This window comes from Mytilus edulis, chromosome 5, assembly GCF_963676685.1.
Source record: "Mytilus edulis chromosome 5, xbMytEdul2.2, whole genome shotgun sequence".
NCBI classification, from domain to species: Eukaryota; Metazoa; Mollusca; class Bivalvia; order Mytilida; family Mytilidae; genus Mytilus; species Mytilus edulis.
In genome coordinates, this window is record NC_092348.1 from 44972644 (window position 1) to 44995622 (window position 22979).

Consider the following 22979-nt stretch of genomic DNA (forward strand, 5'->3'; position numbering starts at 1 on the left):
CTTACATATAAATAATAAAAAAAAAAAGATAAGGTGTATGAATTCATAATACAAAATGACTACACTGAAAGCAAATAACTGTCGTTCTTATGCTTTCCTTATCAGTCACAGATAACAACTGACGTGAATAGACCGGTTGAAACGTCCAGTTTGACTGAAATTCTATGCTATAGCAATATCAAAATGAGGTTAACGAGTTACTGTCTTGTATATGAGTGGCGACGGAAATCAAAAGCATCACGATAGAGATTAAAAGCACTTGCCTGTTTAAAAAATATAATTATGAGAATATCCTCTCTTTTTGTTTTTCTTTGTTTATATATTTCTTTGTTTTTTGAGTGATTAAGATTATAACATAATGTTGAATGCTGTACCCCTATTTCTGACATATTTGACCCATTACATGTACATGTGTACATGTATGTCGGGATTTTTTCACAGAGTGTTGTCAATTTAATGGAATTTTGTGCGACTGTCATACAAGTGAGAGGTTCAGCTAACTGTAAAACCAGGTTTAAGCCAACATTTTCTAAATAAGAAAATATCTGTTCCAAGTTAGGAATATGACAGTTTTTATACATTGGTTTAATGATATTGAACTTTTTATATAACCATAATTTTGATTATTGTCCTCGAAGTTATTTTATTATAAAATTATATTATAGTTTACTTTATTCCTAACATTACCCACAACATAATCCGTCTTCAATTGTAAAACCGTTTATGGTCTAGATTGGTTTCTTTAAACATGTATCGATATTTAACTTTGTAAGGAGAGTAGTTCTTTAAAGTGAAAAGAGAAACAACTCTAATTTTAATCTAAAAAAAAATAATTTGAGTTCAGATAAATTATCTGAAACAAAGGACACACAAATCAATAAACTGTTTATGTAGTATTTCACAGTTACTTTGATTAGCATTATATTGGTAAAATAATACGCCTGTCTGTCTGTCTGTCTGGGCATTCCAGCTTTCTCAACAACAACAAAAAACGGTAATTAAAACACCAACTAATCAATTAATTAATTATAATAAATACATACATAAATACTTTTAAAAGAACTAATTCATGGAATTCCTTTGATTTTTAAGTATATCTGAAGAAATTCTGAAAGCAAGTTGGGATCTTAGGTCAAATAATAATTTAACAGTGATAATTTTTACTTTTTAATTATTTCTAAATACCTCCTCCTTAAATGATAACAATAAGGAAGTTAATATCCTTACCAAGTAAACGTTTCGGTACTTGTTTTAGAATCGGAAAAGAGATTTTATAAATGATTACCTTTTCCTGTCGTCAAAAGAGACGATTTCCGGCTACATCAAAGTTACATGTATTCCGCAAAATTCGGTTGTTGTTTATTATTAATAAGAAACCGATGGAGTCAATTATCATTTTCTTAATTTTTAGCGTTGGTTGTTTTTCAGTTAAGCTGGCGACTGGTGAGTAATTTCAAAGAATATTTACTATTATGAAGCAAAAGGATGTCTATATGTATTCAGGGTTTTTAAAAAAACAAAACAACTTTGACATGAGTAGTTTAGCATATGCTATTGCACTATGATATGTAATGCTTGTCTCTATCCGTGGTATTGCATTTCCTTGCATTTGATGATTTAAACACGCGAGTGAGCAAATGAAAAGCTTGGCTTTAGGGGATTTATGAAAGTATTTTTTTTTTTAACCTTTTCAGTATTGGTATTTTCATTTTAAAATTTGTGAAGTTTCTGTTTTCAAAGATATGTGATATTTCAAACCGATGACGTGTATTAAACTAGTAACGAATATATTATCAAGAAACGAAAAGTGGATGTAAATATAAAAAAGAAGATGTGGTATGATTGCCAATGAGACAACTCTCCACAAGAGACAAAATTGTCACAGAATTTAACAAATATAAGTCACCGTACGGTAAAGAAAAGTAATTTTTGAAACCAGCAATAGCAGGAATAATCTGGATTTTCGGAAGATTATACGGGATAGCTACTGATTAGGTTATTTATAAATTTGACACTAATCATATTAGTGTTGCAAATAAGACAACTCTCCAATAGAAATTTAATGACGTAAAATGCAACATCATCGCCATGAAAATATGCGGAAATTTATACAGCATTTTCTTAAATGTGCTTCCGCATAGTTCATCTATTTGCTTGGATCTATCTCATTGACATATACTCACCATTTCTATTTGTAGCTTCTGTCATCTGTCAAAACCTTAGTTTCTGTCCTTAAACTATACAATTATGTATTTCTACAACATTATTGAATTAAGGATGTTCGTTACTCGGTTTCAAAATAACTAGCATTTCATCACATTATTATATATTGATAGGGAATTAATAAAGGAAACAAAAGAGCGAAATAAATATAATATAGGTCACTGTGCTTGTTTTCGAGATATAAGCCATAAATATTTTGGCGGGAAAATATTCTCTCTAAATGTTTTATAGCTTTATCATTGACAAGTTTAAGTTCTCAAAAACTATAAAAAAATAATAAAGATTTTATAAGACTTTTACAGATGGCTTATAAATATATATGTCAAAGATTAATAAAAAGAAAAATAGGGTTAATGGGCAAATATTTTTAAAGGCATTCAAATGGATAAAACCAGAGGATTCCGAAAATCTGACAGAAATTCCAAAAACATGACAAGCAAACATCCTTAAAGTCCAATTGTTGGTTGATTTCAGGAAAGCCAGATCCACCGAAAGATGTCAGAATACATTTTATCGGTAGAACAGCTAAAATAGCATGGAAAATTCCTACCAATATTGAAGGGGCAACTTGGTCTCGGATTTCTATTAACACTTCAAAAGAAGGTGATATGTATTTAGATTCTGGAAGACAATATAAAGATATAAGCATTTCAAAATCCTCCAGCTTTGAGGTCGACAATCTAAAGATGTGTTCAGAATATTATGTCAAAATACAATTTTTGAGTCCACCTTCAGAATTCACTACACAACAGTTTTGGATGACAAGTAAGTTATTATTACTTTCAGTATTACATAAAACAAGAATGTGTCCATAGTACACGAATGCCCCACTCGCACTATCATTTTCTATGTTCAGTGGACCGTGAAATTGGGGTCAAAACTTTAATTTGGAATTAGAATTAGATAGATCAAGTTGATGTAACTTTAACTTCACCAAAAACTACCTTGACCAAAAACTTTAACCTGAACTTCGCACTATCATTTTCTATATTCAGTGGACCATGAAATTGGGGTCAAAACTATAATTAGGCAGCAAAATTAGAAAGATAATATCATGGGGAACATGTGTACTAAGTTTCAAGTTGATTGGACTTCAACTTCTTCAAAAACTACCTTGACCAAAAACTTTAACCTGAAGCGGACGGACGAACGGACGGACGGACGAACGGAGGCACATACCAGAAAACATAATGCCCCTCTTCTATCGTAGGTGGGGCATAAAAATATTATAAACTTGCTACATGAAAAACAAGAGGCTCTCAAGAGCCTGAATCGCTCACCTTATTTTTTTTGGTTAAATCTCTCATCAATGATTATTTTGGCTTTTCAATTTATTTAAATGTTCTTTGAATCGTCCTATTTTCTTCAAAAGCAAAAAAAAAATCATTTTCTCCTATGTTCTATTTTAGCCATAGGAGCTATGTTTCTGACATACAAGGAAATGAAATATAAAATTTATACTAGATACTCTGAAACTCATTTAGCCTAAGTGTGGCTGAAATTGATACAGCAGTTTCAAAGGAGAAGATTTTTTAAAGTAAGTCAACATGATGAACAAATTGTGAAAAAAGTCTTTAAAGGGCAATAACTCCTTAAGGGGTCAATTGACAATTTTGGTCAAATTGACTTATTTGTAGATCTTACTTTGCTTAACATTTTTGCTATTAACAGTTTATCTGTATCTATAATAATATTCAAGATAATAACCAAAAACTGCAAAATTTCTTTAAAATCATCAATTCAGGGGCATTATACCTGAAAAACCAGTTACCCAATTCGGCTGAAAATTTCAGAACAGGTAGACCTTGACCTAATAAATACTTTAACTTCTTGTCTTATTTGCTCTAAATGCTGGAGTTTTTGAGATATAAGCCAAAAACTGCATTTTACCCTGTGTTCTATTTTTAGCCATGCCGGCCATGTTTTTTGACGAAATAAAAAATCGAAGCACAAACTTTATTTTATACACCCTACTGATCATTCAGTTGAAGTTTGGTTGAATTTGGTTAAGTAGTTTTAGAGGAGAAGATTTTTTAAAGTTAGCAAATATGATGAACAAATTGTGAAAAATTGTCATTAAAGGACAATAACCCCTAAAGGGGTCAATTGATAATTTTGGTCATATTAACTTAATTTGTAGATCTTACTTTGCTGATGATTTTTGCTGTTTACAGTTTATCTTTATCTATAATAATATTCAAGATAATGACCAAAAACTGCAAAATTTCCTTAAAATTACCAATTAAGTGGCAGCAACCCAACAATGGTTTGTTTGATTCATCTGAAAATTTCAGGGCTGATAGATCTTGACAAAATGAACATTTTTACCCCATGTCAGATTTGCTCTAAATGCTTTCGTTTTTGAGATACAAGCCAAAAACTGCATTTGACCCCTATGTTCTATTTTAAGTAACGGCGACCATGTTTTTTGACGGATCAAAAATCGAAGCACACACTTTGTGCAGGATAATCTAAGGAACAATCATGCTAAGTTTCATCCAAATCCATTCAGTAGTTTCAGAGGAGAAGATTTTTTAAAGTTAGCAAATGTGATGAACAAATTGTGAAAAATTGTCATTAAAGGACAATTACCCCTTAAGGGGTCAATTGACAATTTTGGTCATATTAACTTATTTGTAGATCTTACTTTGCTGATCATTTTTGCTGTTTACAGTTTATCTTTATCTATAATAATATTCAAGATAATGACCAAAAACTGCAAAATTTCCTTAAAATTACCAATTAAGTGGCAGCAACCCAACAATGGTTTGTTTGATTCATCTGAAAATTTCAGGGCTGATAGATCTTGACAAAATGAACATTTTTACCCCATGTCAGATTTGCTCTAAATGCTTTCGTTTTTGAGATATAAGCCAAAAACTGCATTTGACCCCTATGTTCTATTTTAAGTAACGGCGGCCATGTTTTTTGACGGATCAAAAATCGAAGCACACACTTTGTGCAGGATAATCTAAGGAACAATCATGCTAAGTTTCATTCAAATCCATTCAGTAGTTTCAGAGGAGAAGATGTTTGAAAAATTGTTAACGACGACAGACGACGACGACGACGGACGCCAAGTGATGAGAAAAGCTCACATGGCCTTTTAGGCCAGGTGAGCTAACAATATTTTAGGCGAAACTTTAAACAAGCCATTTATGGATTTAGGAGAGGTGCAGTAAAATCAAAAGTTCCATGACATCAATTATCATTCAGAATGAGTCGTCAATGATTACAAAAAGACAACAGAACCATATACACATGATTATGATACATACCATAATACATATACAGATGACATCTTGCTATTTAAGTATTTTGTTAACTGCTCAAAGTGTGAACATATAGCTATTTACAATAATCAAAATAATTATTTTATTTTGCATACATAATTCAGCTTTATGTGGTCTGTTGTTACAGTAAATGAAACATTTAGCTTACACCATTTTAAATGGACATATCTTATCAAAACAAAAAGGATTTTAAGCAATAAAGAAAAATAATATCTAACCAAGTTCATCTTTTTTGTCTACATGTGTACATTTAAAAAAAATATATATCAGCAAATATTAGCAAAAATATACCAAACTAATTATACGCAGCTCAATTTCTAGTTCTCTATTCCTGATAGATGAACATTAATATTTCTTAAGTGTTTTTAGAAGTATAGGCAATTTATTTTGATAACAATTGATATACTTTGTAATTTTTGACAGATTTCACAAAATTTATCTTAACATTGTACAATGTATGTCAAATCTCTCTATTCTCATAAAAAGTGTTACCCGCATATCGTAAATTAAAATAGAATGAAATTAAAAACAGTGTGGCTGTGGCCTTTGGTTGACACATTAAATTCATCAATTGACTGGGACAATTTAGGTGAACGTTTGTTTGTAACGACCACTGCTCACTGTGTACTTTTTAAAGACACTTAAACTATGGGGTCACCAAAGGTTCTCAACACCTCAATAAAGTAATTCGAAAAAATTAACCAGAGATAACACGATGTTTTGATTTATATCAATTATATAAATCAAAACATAAAGGTTATTCCTGATTATTTTTTCGAATTATTTTAAATTAAAGGCGTTAAGAAACCTTTGGTGACCCCACAGTTTAAATGTCTATCGTAGGTACGTCGTGAACAGTGGTCGTTACAGACAAACGTTCACGTAAATTGTCCCAGTCAATGGATGAATTTAATGTGTCAATCAATGGCCACAGCCACACTGTTTTGAATTTCATTCTATAGTTTATATATTGTGAGCTCAAATTCAAATTCATCACAAAAAGAGCTCAAGCCAAATATCTTATTTTCTTTAAAAAGAAACTAAATATTATGTAAATCGGTTTAAAATTATTCCATAAAAGATGTTCAACGCCCATGCATTAAACAAGCAATACATTTTTTTAAATTCTAAGATTTTCTAACTCAGGAATAGATTACCTTAGCTGTATTTGGCAAAACTTTTAGGAATTTTGGTCCTCAATGCTCTTTATTTGGCCTTTTTAACTTTTTTTTATTCGAGCATCACTGATGAGTCTTTTGTAGCCAACACGCGCGTCTGGGGCAAAATACAAAATCTAATCCTGGTATCTATGATGAGTTTATTTCTAGATAATATGGAAAAACTAGTTTATCAATCGTAACAATAAAATGCTATTGTACACTAGTTATTTACATTTTTGTCGGAATTATTTGTGGAGCTTACCTTACTTAAATGTGAAACTTGCCAATGTCGTTTTTTGGCATTCTTATATGGTATTTGCAACTCGCCCTGCAGTCTTAATGATAATAATAGTATTTGCCATGTATTGTTATTGTTTACCGTTTTCTGATCGATTTAGTTTTAGGGTTTCCATTATCAAAACATGAACCCTGCCATTTCTGTGTTTGAGGGAACGTTTTATATATCCGCAACTCCAAAACGCCGTACAGCAAGTTATTACAACTTTCTCGCTATCCTAACCACATGATGCTTTTGTACTTTTTTAAAGTAAATTTATTAACGTAGTTTGCTTCCGCAAATCATATGTACACATACAGTATACATTATATCACATTATCCCAAGATATCCTAAATGTGAATTTTTAGGACATAGAGAACGGTTATAAAAGGGGACAACGGCACAGAAAAAATCTCATTCTTTATTTGAGATATTTTAAATAGTGCAGAGACTCATGCAAACATAATGACTATTTACATGACTATGCAACAACGTGATGTTGTTAGTGTTCAATCGCACCAGGTTCTTAATCATTATGATTGCAGGCAACGTCACAGTCTACATTATCAGGAGTACTAGTTTCAATTATTTTAAATATGGTTCATGTTCTTCCTGGTTTCTGTTTATAGAAATATAGATTATTTGTTTAAGTACATTTATATTTTGTACTAGTGACATTCAATAGATCTTTAATGAAAAAAAGAAGTTTTTTACATATTCTATGTACAAATGTATAATGGTTCTGTATTGATAGTTGAAAAAAATCAGTAAAAATGCACCACTCTTTAGTCTAACTATATCTCTTAGTTTCGTAATGAAGAGTAGTATTCATCATTTCGACAAGGAAAAGCCATCTTGAATTCCAAAATGTCGTATTCCCAAATAATACGCAAAATAGATATAACTGCATAGTACCTAACACTATCTTTACTGGATAGCTGCCAGTACCTAACACTATCTTTACTGGATAGCTGCCCAATGGACCACTTACGAGTTGGTCCTTCACCGAAAAAAAACCTCATCAATTATGCGCGCCTTTAATTTATCACGTCATTTACCAGATAGAGGGGATCGCCAGTATCCCTGCACTATTAACGTTCATCAAGCGTCTTTAAATATTGATCGTCATTGTGCAGTATAAATTAAACTAGAAATGTTTGTTCTGTTTGTACTTATTCACAATTCCCTAATGTTAGCTGTGCTGATTGTCAATTATGAAATTTGCCGAATAATACGTGCAATATAGCATCATAGTATTCCAACCACTCGCTCAACAGGGGAACGGAAATTACGATGCCCCAAACGCACGAATGATGTTCATTAAAACCAAAGTTTTTGACGGAAATGCATCGAAAGTTTTTTTTTCAAAACAAAAACGAATCCCCAGATTCTCCAATGTTAACCTTTTGCACTTGGATTGTTTCTATGAAACCATGATGTTGCTATGACGATGACCTGTCTGTGCCAACGGAGTCAACAACATTTCATATAAATAAAGTTTCAATTTGTAAAGTTTGTCGAAATAAAAACAAAAACATGATATCATAATGTTAAAATTGCATAATAATGGAAACAAATGTATTCACGTTATGCACAATGTTAGTACGAATTCCATTCTGCTATAGCTATAGATTAGCATAAAAAAATTAAACACGTAGACCCTCAGTTTGATAAAATACAGTGATTTCTGATTGAATTCATTACATTAGACTTGAAATTAATGAAAAAAGGAACCGAAATTTAAATTTAAATATTTCGGGTTTGCGCATTTATACCGTGAAATTGAAAAAGCTGAGAGGAAAAATATTTTTTATATTTTGAAAGTTTTTTTTATTTTTCTGCTGGTTCATGATATTGTTTTGCCGGAAAACATTCGTATTATTCAATTGGAATGACTTCAAAAAGTATAGCCATCTTGTCCCAACGGAAAAAAACGCTGTATTTTCTTTAAAATTGAGGTTTTAACAAGCTGTCTATCAAATAAACATAGTTAGATCATAGAAAATGAAACTTGACAGTAAAGATTTTCTGTTTTTCTTTGTTAACAATACTGTGTTTAGTATTTTTTCGTTAGGTACCAAGGGTTTTAGATCGTTTCAAAAAGAATAGCCGTTTTGTCCCAACGTTTGCAAAACGTAATTGATGACATGCTAGATGATTTTTAATTTTATATCGTAATTATCTGTTTCCACTTTAATTCGAATAAAAAAAAAATAGATATAGGAAGATGTGGTGTGAGTGCCAATGAGACAACTCTCCATCCAAATAACAAAAGTAAAAAAAGTAAACCATTATAGGTCAATGTACGGCCTTCAACACGGAGCCTTGGCTCACACCGAACAACAAGCCATAAAGGGCCCCAAAATTACTAGTGTAAAACCATTCAAACGGGAAAACAAACGGTCTAATCTATATAAAATAAAAAAACGAGAAACTAGAAACACGTATAAATTACATAAACAAACGACTACTACTGTACATCCGATTCCTGACTTAGGACAGGTGCAAACATTTGCAGCGGGATTAAACGTTTTAATGGATCCAAACCTTTTCCTTTTTTCTGAAACAATAGCATAACATCACAACATAGAAAAACTTACGATAAAATATCAATTGGCAGGCTTAACTCAATCAAAAGATACAACTAATGTATGAGAAAGGAATTATTATTAGTTTAATTTAAATTCAAATGTTGACCAAATGAGATTGATATAAAAATAATATCGGGACCTCAGATTTTGTTAGCATATTTGTTTTATATAATGAAGATTGTCTATCTGGAAGTTTTAAATCGTCAAAAGTAACATGAAAATGATTTTTTTTTGTTAATTAAATAATATAGAGAAAACCCATTGCTGGCAATTATAACAAACAAAGGATATGACACAAAAATGGAAAACGGAAACGAGAAAATTTAAATATTTTGCGACAAAGAAAGCATCGGGGATGATAAAATATAGACAGGAAACGGAATCGGGAAGAGAATGAAATTCAAAACAGTGTGGCTGTGGCCATTGATTGACACATTAAATTCATCCATTGACTGGGACAATTTAGGTGAACGTTTGTATGTAACGACCACTGCTCACTATGTACTTTTTAAAGACACTTAAACTATGGGGTCACCAAAGGTTCTCAACACCTCAATAAAGTAATTCGAAAAAATTAACCAGAGATAACACGATGTTTTGATTTATATCAATTATATAAATCAAAACATAAAGGTTATTCCTGATTAATTTTTCGAATTATTTTATAATTAAAGGCGTTAAGAAACCTTTAGTGACCCCACAGTTTAAATGTCTATCGTAGGTACGTCGTGATCAGTGGTCGTTACAGACAAACGTTCACGTAAATTGTCCCAGTCAATGGATGAATTTAATGTGTCAATCAATGGCCACAGCCACACTGTTTTGAATTTCATTCTAAATGCAACAAAAGGAGTATGTACAAATGTATAAATATGGAAACAATAGGAGAATATGAATTCAAAAAATACTTTATATTGAAAATAAATCAGTGTAAATTTAGAAATTTATTTATCAGATTCATTAATGTGAACTGCTGCCGACCGGAAAATTATCAATTATGACCTGAAAAGACTTACAACTCCTGTAAATAAATATTCATTAAAATAAATATCTATACGATCACTTTGAGTTTTATTTGTAAAACTATACTTTTTTCAGAAAAACCGAAATCGGTTACCAAATCCACAACAGTAAATTGATCTGATCAATAATATGCTTGAACGCCTAAAACTTTCTTTGAAAACGTCGAAATCGCCTTATTTTGATCGAGGAACGTCATGAAACGCTTAGAAGTACCAACATCGTGCGCAACGTCATTGTAGTTGCGGACGTTACATACAGTATATCTATAATACTAAAATTACGAGGTCCAATTTGTCAGCCGTCATCACGTAAAAACGACGAATCAAAGAATTCAACTTTATATACAACTAATATAGTACAAAGGTGTAGATTAAAAAATACACCACTCCAGGCCCTTTTGTTTTCCACGTAATTAATATCGCCAATAATTAGGAAGTTCCGGGTCGAGTCCGATATCGATACCAATAGTATATTCACCTGTTACCGATTACCTTATCTGTACGTTCCGCATCTGACAGGCGCACCACCAAACGGTGTTTTCAGGATTAATATGCTATATAAACGGGTCATAATCACAGGGTTGACACTACCAGAGACACATATACACATGTGTATATATGTCTCTGACACTACTAAATTGTCAAATTGTTACCTATTGTAGTATTTTAATCCGTAAGACTTTCTAAGATAACAATACGAATACTAAAAATCTGGACTAAAAATAAGTTTCAATTTGTTAGCGGGCATGACGTATTAAAACAGCGAATCAAAGAATTCAACTTTATTTATAACTAATATAGGACAATGCTGTTGATTAAAAAATACTCCATTCCAGGACCTTTTGTTTTCCAAATATTTAATATTACCAATTATAATTGATAAGTTCCAGTTCGACGGGTTCAAACAGAAAGATTTGAAATCAGAGAAAATTGTGTATCTTATCATCGGCATGACTTTATCAGATGACAGTACTAATACTAAAATAAGGCTTGCGCATAGTTATATACTTTAATTCAGTCACGGACCCGTGATATCACGGGTGTGTTCTAGTAACACTAATAATAATCTGTTTTATCGGTTCCAATCCATTCACTGACTTTCACTTTGACTTTTAACCATGGCCCTTTATTCGGCACATTTTGCCCATCATTCTCTTATCTGGAAAACCCACCAGACTCTCATGTGTGTTATAGATGGATAGCCTATATCCTTTCTTTTCTACTATGTCAATCGAAGTGTTCAGATTCATTTTTGGAAGGAAATTTGTCACGGAGATTACGTAATTTTGACTACAAAAGAGTCTGAACATTAATATTGATATGGCTGAAGGCCGAAATATCTCAAAATATCATTGTCCATATACTGTATTTCACAGAACATCTAATATTCATGTACGAAGGGTGTGCGTCCCTTTATTCGGACATCATTAGTACTATTTGTGATATTATGATAAAAGATGGTGAACTGATGGAAAACAACTAGCTTTTGAAAAGTGTCTTAGTTTGTTATAAAAGTTTTTTTTTACCTTTTGAAGATACAAGACATTGGAAATTTCTCAGAAAACGGTACTCTCTAGAAATTTTATATTTTCAACATTCATAATTTTTCTTACAAAAGATTGTGAATTTATAAGATTTATTTTGCACTAACTAGATAAAATCAGATGATTCCAAATACCTTGAAAAAAACACTATAAAACTGATAATTTTATTTAAGTAGTGATTTTTTTTGATTTTTTTTAAATCATAATTATAGTTATTCTTTTTATTACATTGGCAAATGGCTTTTTTTTTATGAAATTAATGTAGAAAATGTAAGGAACTATATCTTTTTCCTACGCATTGACAATTTGTTTTGATCCGACGTTATCGACGTCTTGACAACGCCTATTATTATACCTTACGTATATTACAAACAATTCCATTGGATATCAACTTATCATGTGAAATAATTCAGTTGATTTTCATTTAATTGCAAGGGAGGACGAATAACCCTTAAAAATTACACCAGCGGTGAATAACCCTATTATTCACTGGCGAATTACCTTTTGAGTGTCTAGATTTGCACTCGAGTTATCTTCCATGAAAATGACGTCACATACTTAAATAAACAAAATGGCAGCGTTCACGTTACACTGACAGCCCATCGAGAGACGAGTAAATAAGGCTTTGGAAATGAATATAGTTCCAGCAGCCGATGATATAAACGGTCCTTTTCAGGGCCATATTTTACAAAAAAATTCTATCTTTGTTGAACATTCGAGAAATTCTAGAACACAAATGTATTCTTATTTTCAAACGTCAGCTTGTGTTTGTTATCATGTTATGTTAGTCCAAATAATTATGACGTCTTGAAAGGCTATTATAATTTTTTTTCTTTGACGCCTTACTTCGACGTAAGGCGTCAAAGAAAAAAATTATAATAGCTTTCAAGGCGTCATAATTATTTGGACTAATGTTATGTAAAAAATATAGAAAGTGTTAAAAGGGCCCTTTCACTGTTAGTTCGGTATAATAAAACAATTTTGGCCCCTTAGAATCGATGAATATCCAAAATTGTCAACCCTTAAAAGTTATTTCACTTCGGGCTGTGCCCTCATTGAAATAACCTTCTTGTGTTGACAATTTTGGATATTCACCTTTTCAACGGGCCATAATTGTATATTGTTGTATGGCGTCAGAGAGTGAAATAACCACGTTTATTTCACATGTGAAATTATCGGTTTTTATCTAACTGGGATTCAATGTAATTCATTGCAACCAATGTAATAAACTGAATTACGGTACTGCGGTTACTTAGGTTGACGTTGCTCTGTACTTTTAAGGTTGAGAGAAGGTTTTTTTTTAAGAAAACAAGCAGAGATAAAAGAGAGCCGTGGTGTAGTGGTCAGTGCATCGGACTACTTAAACAAAGGTTCCTGGTTGGATTCCCGTTTCGGGATGAACATTAAAGGGACTGAATTTTCGGCTCTCCCTTGACACCATGTGCGGGTATGGTCTTGAGGACACACTGATAGTCCGTCGGAAGGGGACTATAAATGGCTGACCCGTGTTAAGAGAGAACCATATCTCTTGCACGTAAAAGACACCCTTGTAGATTTCGAAAAAGAGCAGGCTAATGCCGCTATATGTACAAGGCAGCACTCGCACCCGCAATGTGGGAAAGGATTAAAAAGTTCCAATAATTTGATTCCCAATCCATTATAAATAAATATGTTTAAACTAAGAGATAAACGTAAAACGTTAATTGTATAGAAGTTTGCATAGTATTCTAACATATTGTTTTTTTTTATCTTTAATTTGATTTTTTTGGTACTGTTTTTGCACCTGCAGAAAAATTGGTACGATCGGAACTGTACCAACGTTAGCGTGTGCTACGCCAGTGCTTGATAATTGAATTACCACGGCGATTATTTTTAAAATTCAACAAATTTTCTAAATGATATCAATACACATGCATATCAAATCTATCGAAATAAAAAAAGGTCCGGTTACCTGGTTAGGGTTTTTGGTATTCGATATTCTGTCCTCCCGACGATTAACCGTTTGATTGTTTACAAAACTAATTTACAGCATTAATTTGCATCTGTTGCCCTGGTAATAGTTTTTTGGGGAAAATTCTATAAATGGGCAATAGTTTTACCGAAAAGGGGATGTCGCGTACAACTTGTTCACGTTTTTCAGTCGTGTTTGAGTGGACGGTTTTGTCTTGAAAACGCACACAGCAAAATTATTTGATACATTATCTCGCTTCAGATTCTTTTATTTTTATATATTTAGGCTATATATTGGTAAAACACTATTAAAAAACGAAATATATGGGTCAAGTGAGAATTAAGTCTTATTACATTTATAGTGATACGTAACAACATATTAGGTGTGTTTGAATAACATTTTTTTTTCTTAAGCCCTTGATGACAGACTGTACTTGTGCATCTTTTTGTGCACCTAAATAAAATTAAATTCCCTTTCTTATGTGCAAAACTATGATAAGTAGTCGTCAACCTCAAATTGTTTTTAGTGTGCCCTTTCAATCGATTTTTTGGATTTTTTTGTTCTGTTTGAAAATCCTACAGACAATCCAAATCAAATCAAAGTTTTGTTTGTTGTAAATACATAGTTAACAAAATAACACAAGTTGTAGTGAGCTTTTAAAATCCACATTATAATAAATTACACACATGCAAATAACATGTAAACTAAACACACATATTATAACAAACGTACATAAATTACAGCAGGATATTAAACGCACATACATGACATAAGCAAATAAATAATACTGCAGATTAAAATATAAAATCATAGCTAGCTAATTTTAGTATTTAAAAAAAGGTGGAGCAAAGCTATGCTCAAATCACTAATAGCATGCATTACATTGGCATGCGCTGCCATTCTAGACTAAGTTCTGAATTAGATTGGAAAATTGAGTTTAAGAATTTTCCTGTCTTATGTGGTTTGGCAGCTCATTCCATAATTGTGCAGCACTGTAGTTTTAACTTTCGGTATGTCAGCTGTTTCTTACATCTAAAATTATAACGTTGAGTTTTAATATTTATTAGGTCATGAAGATAACTGGGACTTTTCTTGTGTACAACTTTAAATGTTTCAATTCCAATGGTTCTGAGTCTGTGAATTATTAAAGATGGAAGTTTAGAAGTCAAAAGTAAAATTTCATAACTGCTTATATAGTCTTCATTTTGGTCTCTTGTGGACAGTTGTCTCATTGGCAATCATACCACATCTTCTTTTTTATATTCATATTTGAAGCGGAGAGCTCTTTCCTGTCTTTTTTTCAATTATTTGCGTATTTTCTCCATTACAGAAAGGCCAAATTACCGGACAATGATTAATGAAAGAGTAGTAAGCTGTTAAACGTCCTAATCTGTTTAGATATTTGCCAATATATACGTTTAAGAATGTTTAGTTGTTTAGAAGCTTTTTAAAAAATTTATGAGATATGTTTATTAAAGTTTAGTTTAAACTCTATCGTTACACCAAGGGATTTAACATCTTCATCACATGCAATTTTATTGCCTTCTAAATTAAAAGTTAAATTATATTTTTTAGTCTTTTTCCCAATAGCAATGGCCTAGAACTTATCCTGATTTGCTTTCATTAAATTTTGTGAAAACCATTTTATCATTTTTTCACTGTCATTTTCAAGTGTTTCTACTAAATTATCTACATTATTGTCACAGTAAGACAGGGCATTATCATCTGCATGATTATATATTGTACTGTCTTGAACACAGTAGCAAATATCATTTATAAAGATATTAAACAACACTGGACCAAGAATTGACCCTTGGGGGACCCCATTTATTAGTATTTCCAAGTCACTGTAAGTGTTGCCAATCTTTATATGTTGCATCTTATTTTCAAGGTAACTTTTAAATAATTTTAACGAGCCTTCAGAGACGCCATAAGCCCCTTTAGTGGAGTGACCAAGCCATCAATTTTCAACTTTAATGGACCACCCTACCTGTAGGCTACATTATGACTTTTTGGAAAGAGAAATGTTTATAATGATTCTTTAATTTTTGCCTGGTCGTAGAATTGAAATATGGTGCATTTTTTTTAAAAAGGTCAAAGGTTCGTGATTGAGTTTCTCACTATTGTCAATTTATTTCACAAGAGGTTATAAAAAGTTTTCAAAAATATCTGAATTGTTACTAAACAAAAAAATCATAATGAAATAAACTGTGACACTTCATTTTCAATTTAATTTGAAAATAATAAAACCACTAAATGCACATTTTAAAGGGAATTCAGACTAGCAACAAAATAGAAGATGGAACAATCGAATCTCAATTCATTTTTTTTTTACATCGCATGTACTTCTAAAGAAATATTTATGAATGTTACGGCATTTATAAAAAGAATCGAAGTCAATTTGATTTTTGCTTTGATGTTTATTTATTGCCAGTCACAAATATTTCTCAAGGCAATTAAATCAAATGAGTTTAATGATGGACTAAAGTTTCATCGTATATTCTAGCTCTATGAACCTTTTAGGTTTTATGTGCCTTTGCCTTACAAAAGCACACATGTACCCCTTAGAAAGAGTGGTTGTATGGTGTATTTTAACAAACAAAGAACATGACAACTTTCGAAAACCTGACATCAGTCATCGTTTTCATCGTCGTCTTCTTCCAAAATTGCTCGGTGAGTTAAATAATTTATACAACCATCAGACCCTTCACATGAACAAATACTGGTAAACACGGATTTTTGTTGGTTGCATACACAGTTGTTATTGCCAGCTGTTTCCCTATGTCCGTATACGTACAAACAAGGCCTTGAAGGAAATCTACTGACATAGGTCCCTCACAGAAAACCAAGAGCAAACTGTATTTACCCTCTTACCAACCAGAGTCTGTGGAAAGTATGATCACTGGTTTAACAATATGAGAGTTTATCCAAACTTTCGTTTGAAGCATTGCACGTGGGATGTGCTGTAAAAACATGTTCTTACACTGGAGAGTTTTCACAAGACTGGCTTCATTTGTGGCGGCAAACTCCACCCTTAGCTTAATTAGATCATCATGAAGATACCTGAACTTTCCCTTCGGATCACACAATGAGGCGATTAATGCACTTCCAATGTTAACAGCGATTCCTAATCTCCTGTTTGAAAACTTATCGGATTTGGCACAACGTTTGGGAATTTTTGTCCTCAATGCTCTTCAACTTTATACTTGTTAGGCTTTCTAACTATCTTGATCTGAGCGTCACTGGTGAGTCTTATGTAGACGAAACGCGCGTCTGGTGTATCAAGTTATAAGCCTGGTACCTTTGATAAATACTATCATAACTTGGAAGATTGAAATAAGAACAAAGTTCCTCTTCAAGGAGATGAATTATATCACATTTACAACATTTCCACATGGTACCATCATCAGAGCTGAAGGTATTGGAACAATAGGATATGCCAATATCCTGACTACAGTCTCATCTCACGAACATTAGCAAAAACTAAAGCACGACGAACTATTTTAACTGGGTTTATATGTGCCTTAACAAAGTCACCCGATTAACACTTCAGTTTTATGTCTTGGTCGTATCATCGAAAGTATTGAGAGGAGACCACGACATACATGTAGGACTGTAGAAGACATGGGTTATAGACTCATTAGAGCAGCCTTCCACAAAAGATTTAACCATCTGGTTGCCACGTTCAAGAGATTTAAGAAGAGAATCATGAACATTTATTGAGGCTTTCATTTCTGTAGAAATACTAGTATTTATTAATAGTTAAGGATGATCGGCAACGTTAAATGGATCAGCCATATTTGAATGCATATACCCTATCTAATCAGGGACATTCTTGTCTCGTGTCATTGCCGTTGGCTTGTTTTCTTCGTGTTCAATTTCTGCATCTGTGGCTAATCCCGGTTAATAATCCGTGGTTAATAATAGTTTTCTCTGTAGCCAAATTCTCCAGATTCAATCTAAGGCCCTATGTTTATGTCTGATTGAAAACTCACCTGACATAAAGACAGAATTTGCCGTTTGACAGATACAACATATCCAATATGTAGGCTGGTGTCCACCCAGCATAGTTCGTCCGATTGGTAAAAGCATCGCAACATTGCAGCTACCATTTTCAAATGTAAAAGCCACTTCCCATTCCGTTCAGCCCTAATGTTCTGTAACAATATCTCAACTGCACGAAGAAACATATCCCAAAATGCGAAGGTTGGTGATAGTTTACAAGAGTGTCTTCTGAATTCTTCAAACAATGGCAACAGATGTTCTTGAAAATTAGAAAAAAAAAAAAATACCTTCAGCGCTTTTGGGTGTTTCAGCAAATAAAATGTGACATACATTTGGTTCAATATTAATTAACGATTTTCGTCTCAACACCAATTGAAGAATGCTTTTAAATTAAACAAAAGAGCCATGAGAGCTAGCCTCATATACCAAAGATCATCCTCGAACACGTCTGGAATAGACAATTTTACATTTGGGCAACAGCATACAATTAATTGTCAAATGTTTGCAAAGCATATTCTTGACCAGCACGTTTTGACATATCTTAACATTGTTTCATAGTTGTAAATACTATTGCCATGTCGAGGCTAGGCATCTATAATCGGAGCATAGGCTACAGACGAAATTTCAGACTTAGCCTTTTGTAAGAACCGGTCCAAAAATCGAATCTAAGTTTTGTCTCGAAAGAAGTCGCATAAATACCAAAGACAGGACAGATATATCCCGGTTTTCGATGAAACGAGACACATTCTTCCCATAAACATTAGAATAACGAGGAGGTCCATACCGTTATGTTGGCTTGTCGTAAGGTTAACATGCCATACGATCGGTATTCGAATCATTCAACGTCAAAGATCTTTATAGTCCCCGTTTAACCATTATGGAACTCATGTGGGGGTTTGATGATTCGATTTGATACTGAAATACAACTCTAGCCATGGAGCGAAATGTATTTTTACCATCGATTGTTTCAGCATTTACGTCAATATTTTCTGCTCCCTCCTGTATAATACGACCACCTTTTCTAAATACAGCAATACCATTAGGTACATAGGACATGTTTTGGAGTCTGTCTATTTCAAAATTTGCTAAACTATTCCGATATGTACGTACTTCAGAATAGGATGCACAAAAACCATGAGAGTTTGGATTTTCAATACAAATTTTAGAGCCGCACTAATGGTGTAGTTGTAATGCCAAAGCCAGATAAAATGGGGATAACAGGTTTATGTTTAAAGCAAGTATGCATTCTGTTTAAAATTCCTAGGACTTTTCGCAGTTTGTCGACAAGAAGTTTAGAAAAAATTACTACAATCTTTCAATGAGCATCAGAATAATGAGAAGGTCCATATCATATTCATTGAACTATAAGCAAAGTTAAAAATCCTCATTTAAGTTAATTTATAAGAAATACTGACTTGGAATGGCTTCGAAACTTTACAATAGGAAGTTTAAAACATTTTAATTCGGAAAATCATGAAATTATCAATGTGATCTAAATTTACAAATGTTGTAATCACTTCTTTAGAATAATACACTAAACTGAGTGAAAATGTACAAAATTTAGAAAAAAGATGAGGAATTCTAGTTTTACATTATGAATAAACAATTAAACTCTGTATAAAATGCAAAATCATATGTCAAAAGACAAAAAATAGTATCAAAACTCAAATTTTTCCCCATCTTGAAACTTGAAAAAAAAAATCAAATGTCTTTTTTCTTTTCATTTTATAAAAAACTGCACCGTATGAAATGTCTACGAACGGGCAAAAAAGTTAGCTTATGGTATTGGCTTTGCAAAAAATCGTTTTTAGCCTGCAGGTATGCCTGTCCATTAAAGTCGTAAAATAAGCATCTTTTTCTTGATCTGTCACTCCACTACTAATTTTAAACTATATAATTTGACAAAAGGGTTTTACTAAGTTTGAAAGGCCGTACTGTTAACTATAGTTGTAAAATTCTGCGTCGTTTGATCTCTTGCTGAGAGTTGTCTCATTTGCATTCATACCACATCTTCTTAGGGAGGTCCCATTCGATTTTTATGGTGTTAGGATGAAAAATTCTGTTCTGAATTTTGTTTTTAGTTGTAATCTCTGTCCTGCCTTTTTATTTTTCAATCTATTCTGTCCTGTCTTTTTTATTAGTTTATCCAGACTTTTTTTTAACATAAATTGTCATCCTGCTCCCCCCAAAGCTGCTCATCTGTGTTTCACTCAAAACTCCTATTCTACCTTTTTTTTCTAATTTCATCCTAGCATCCCATAAAAATCAAATGGTAGCTCCCTTATTCTTTATATATGGATTAGTTTATCTCTTAAAATCGGCGTTTTGCATTTGCGCCGTATTTTCTTTCATTTGAGCCGATTTTTTTTCTTTCATTTGCGCCGTATTTTCTTTCATTTGAGCCGATTATTTTCTTTCATTTGCGCCGATATTTTTATAGGTAAATTACAGGTGAATAGATATAAGAAGATGTGGTATGAGTGCTAATGAGACAACTCACTATCCAAGTCATGTTTTTTTTTCATTTATCATTATAGACCTGTTCTGTTAGCCAGTTGTACAAATGTTATGAATTGTTAATTATAACATGTTAACTGTTGTCCCCTGCTCACCACGGGGAGGTGGAAGAAGGCCTACTAGATACATCTCCAGACTTATTCCTTGACCGTACTCGTAGTTCTTTCGCCTCTGTCTCTCGTTCTGTGGTTTGACAGTAGTCAGACCATCAACTGAATCCGTGGTGACTGTAGCTTTACACGATTTTATGTAACACCAGTAAGATTTGATTTTTTATGTTTCGGGACATTGACCTTCCGTTTTAGTGTGCAATCAAAATTATCTTATTTATTAAACCTAAGTGAACAACACTTTTAACCAGATTTTACCAATGGTACATGTGCTAGTATTTTCTGACCTGTAAATCTAATAAGAAGCAAAAATAAAATCGGCACAAATGAAAAAATGAAATCAGCGCAAATGAAAGAAAGAAAATTTTAAAAATCGGCGCAAATTTCATACGCCCCTTAAAATACTGACATTCGGGTTGACACTTAAAATAGTTGTTTACATGTTAATAAATCAGTCAGGATCCTACTTCGTCAAAAATATCTCCCCATTACGCCAGTTCATTTTCACAATCGTAAAAATGGAAGCCATTGTAGCGATGACGCGCTACCAATTTTGCTCTTGGAAACCGATAAATTTATCCACATTGCACCAATACGATCCTTATAAGTCAGTTATATTTTAAAAGACAAATGTATCAACTAGCTAATGAGCATCAGTTAATGATATTGTCTGCATTGATTCAACTTAAAACTATTGTCTGATCGGTTGTTAGGTGGAATTTTCGAAAAATCATAAACATTTAAAAAAAATCTAATTAAATATTTCGTGGAAGGGCAGACTAGATTTTTTTAGTGGTTGAAGACTATAAACCCTAGTTATCACACACAAAAAATTAAAATTTTTCGAAGATATGCATTTTCATCATCCAACTTGTAAGACTGTCGTCAAGTACTTTCAGTAAAAAAATAGCTATTCGAACACACCTTCCCTGTTTGTGTGACTCATTAGATAGGTATTTCACTTGACCCATATATTTCATCTTTTAGTACTGTTATTTTTTTGTGTTATAAAGTCAACCTGTAGCTTTAATATATAAAAATGATAGAATCTGAAGCGAGACGATGTATGAAATATTCTTACTTTGAACGATATCAAGACAAAATACTCAACTCAAACACGCCCTAACATAAAAAGGTGCACTCGATTTTCTCTTTTCGATACAATTGTTACCTATTTTTTGGAATTTTTTCTTCAGTCACATAATGGAAGGGCAGACACGAAAATTACTGAACTAATAGATTGATATCTTTTCCGTCCGTGGTAATGTTTTCAAAAAAATCGGAGGTTATGCATTTTTGTCATCCAACTTGAAAGATACCCATGTCGTCGACTTGATATCTAATTGTTCTGCTTAACTATGTACTTGATAAATTGAAAACTTATGCAAATGGTGTTTTTAAAATAAAACACCTCGTAATTGAGAAGAAAATTGCAGTTTTGTTTGTTTCTATTAACTTTTTAAAAATTTGTCACTATAGTAAACAATACAGTAAACGTTTATCGCCTTCTCTAATAGAGAGCTTCGATTCTTTTGTTCTATTTCAACCCGGTTTCCGACTGAAATGACATAGGATGGTTTAAGATTTTTGTAGTTTGTTTTTTACTTAAATATTCAATGTGTGCTTCGAAATTATAAAATTGTACTATTTTCTATGACTGAAACTAACATAAAATTGAGAATGTAAACGGGGAATATGTCAAAGAGACAACAACCCGACCATATAACAGACAACAGCAGAAGGTCTCCAATAGGTCTTCAATGCAGCGAGAAATTCCCGCACCCGGAGGCGTCCTTCTGCTGGCCCCTACATAAATATATGTACTAGTTCAGTGATAATTTAGTATGCTAAAGTTAAAAATAATACCAGACTACCAAAGGCCAGAGACTCCTGATTTGGGACAGGCGCAACTATGCGGCGGTGTTAAACATGTTTATGAGATATCAACCTTCCCCTATACCGTTTGCCAATGTAGAAAAGTAAACGCATAACAATACGTACATTAAAAAAATCAGTTTAAGAGAAGTCCGAGTCTGATGTCAGAAGATGTAACAAAAGAAACTAAACAAAATGACAATTATACATAAATAACAACAGACATGCCAGCACATATTTCTTTTAAATACATTTTATAATATGTACTAATCATTTACACAATAAGATACAATTTGTGCTTTCTTTACAAAAAAAAAAAACCCTAATACCAACGAAATAATGTACATTGCTGTCAGTTAAAGTGCAAAGTGAGGCTCGCCTTCTTCTGAATGGAAAAAAAAACGCCAAAA

The 22979-nt window shown here is 32.5% G+C and overlaps 1 protein-coding gene across 1 annotated transcript in view; it reads left to right on the forward strand.

The window, feature by feature from the left end:
- The first annotated feature begins 1340 nt into the window (after positions 1-1340).
- The window catches only part of LOC139523772 (protein turtle homolog B-like), a 50090-nt gene continuing 28451 nt past the window's right edge, over positions 1341-22979 (forward strand). Inside the window, exons 1-2 of the mRNA XM_071318021.1 lie at positions 1341-1443; positions 2698-2988. Coding sequence (XP_071174122.1) covers positions 1380-1443; positions 2698-2988 — 355 coding nt within the window. The 5' untranslated portion in view covers positions 1341-1379. The remainder of the gene's footprint in view (positions 1444-2697; positions 2989-22979) is intronic.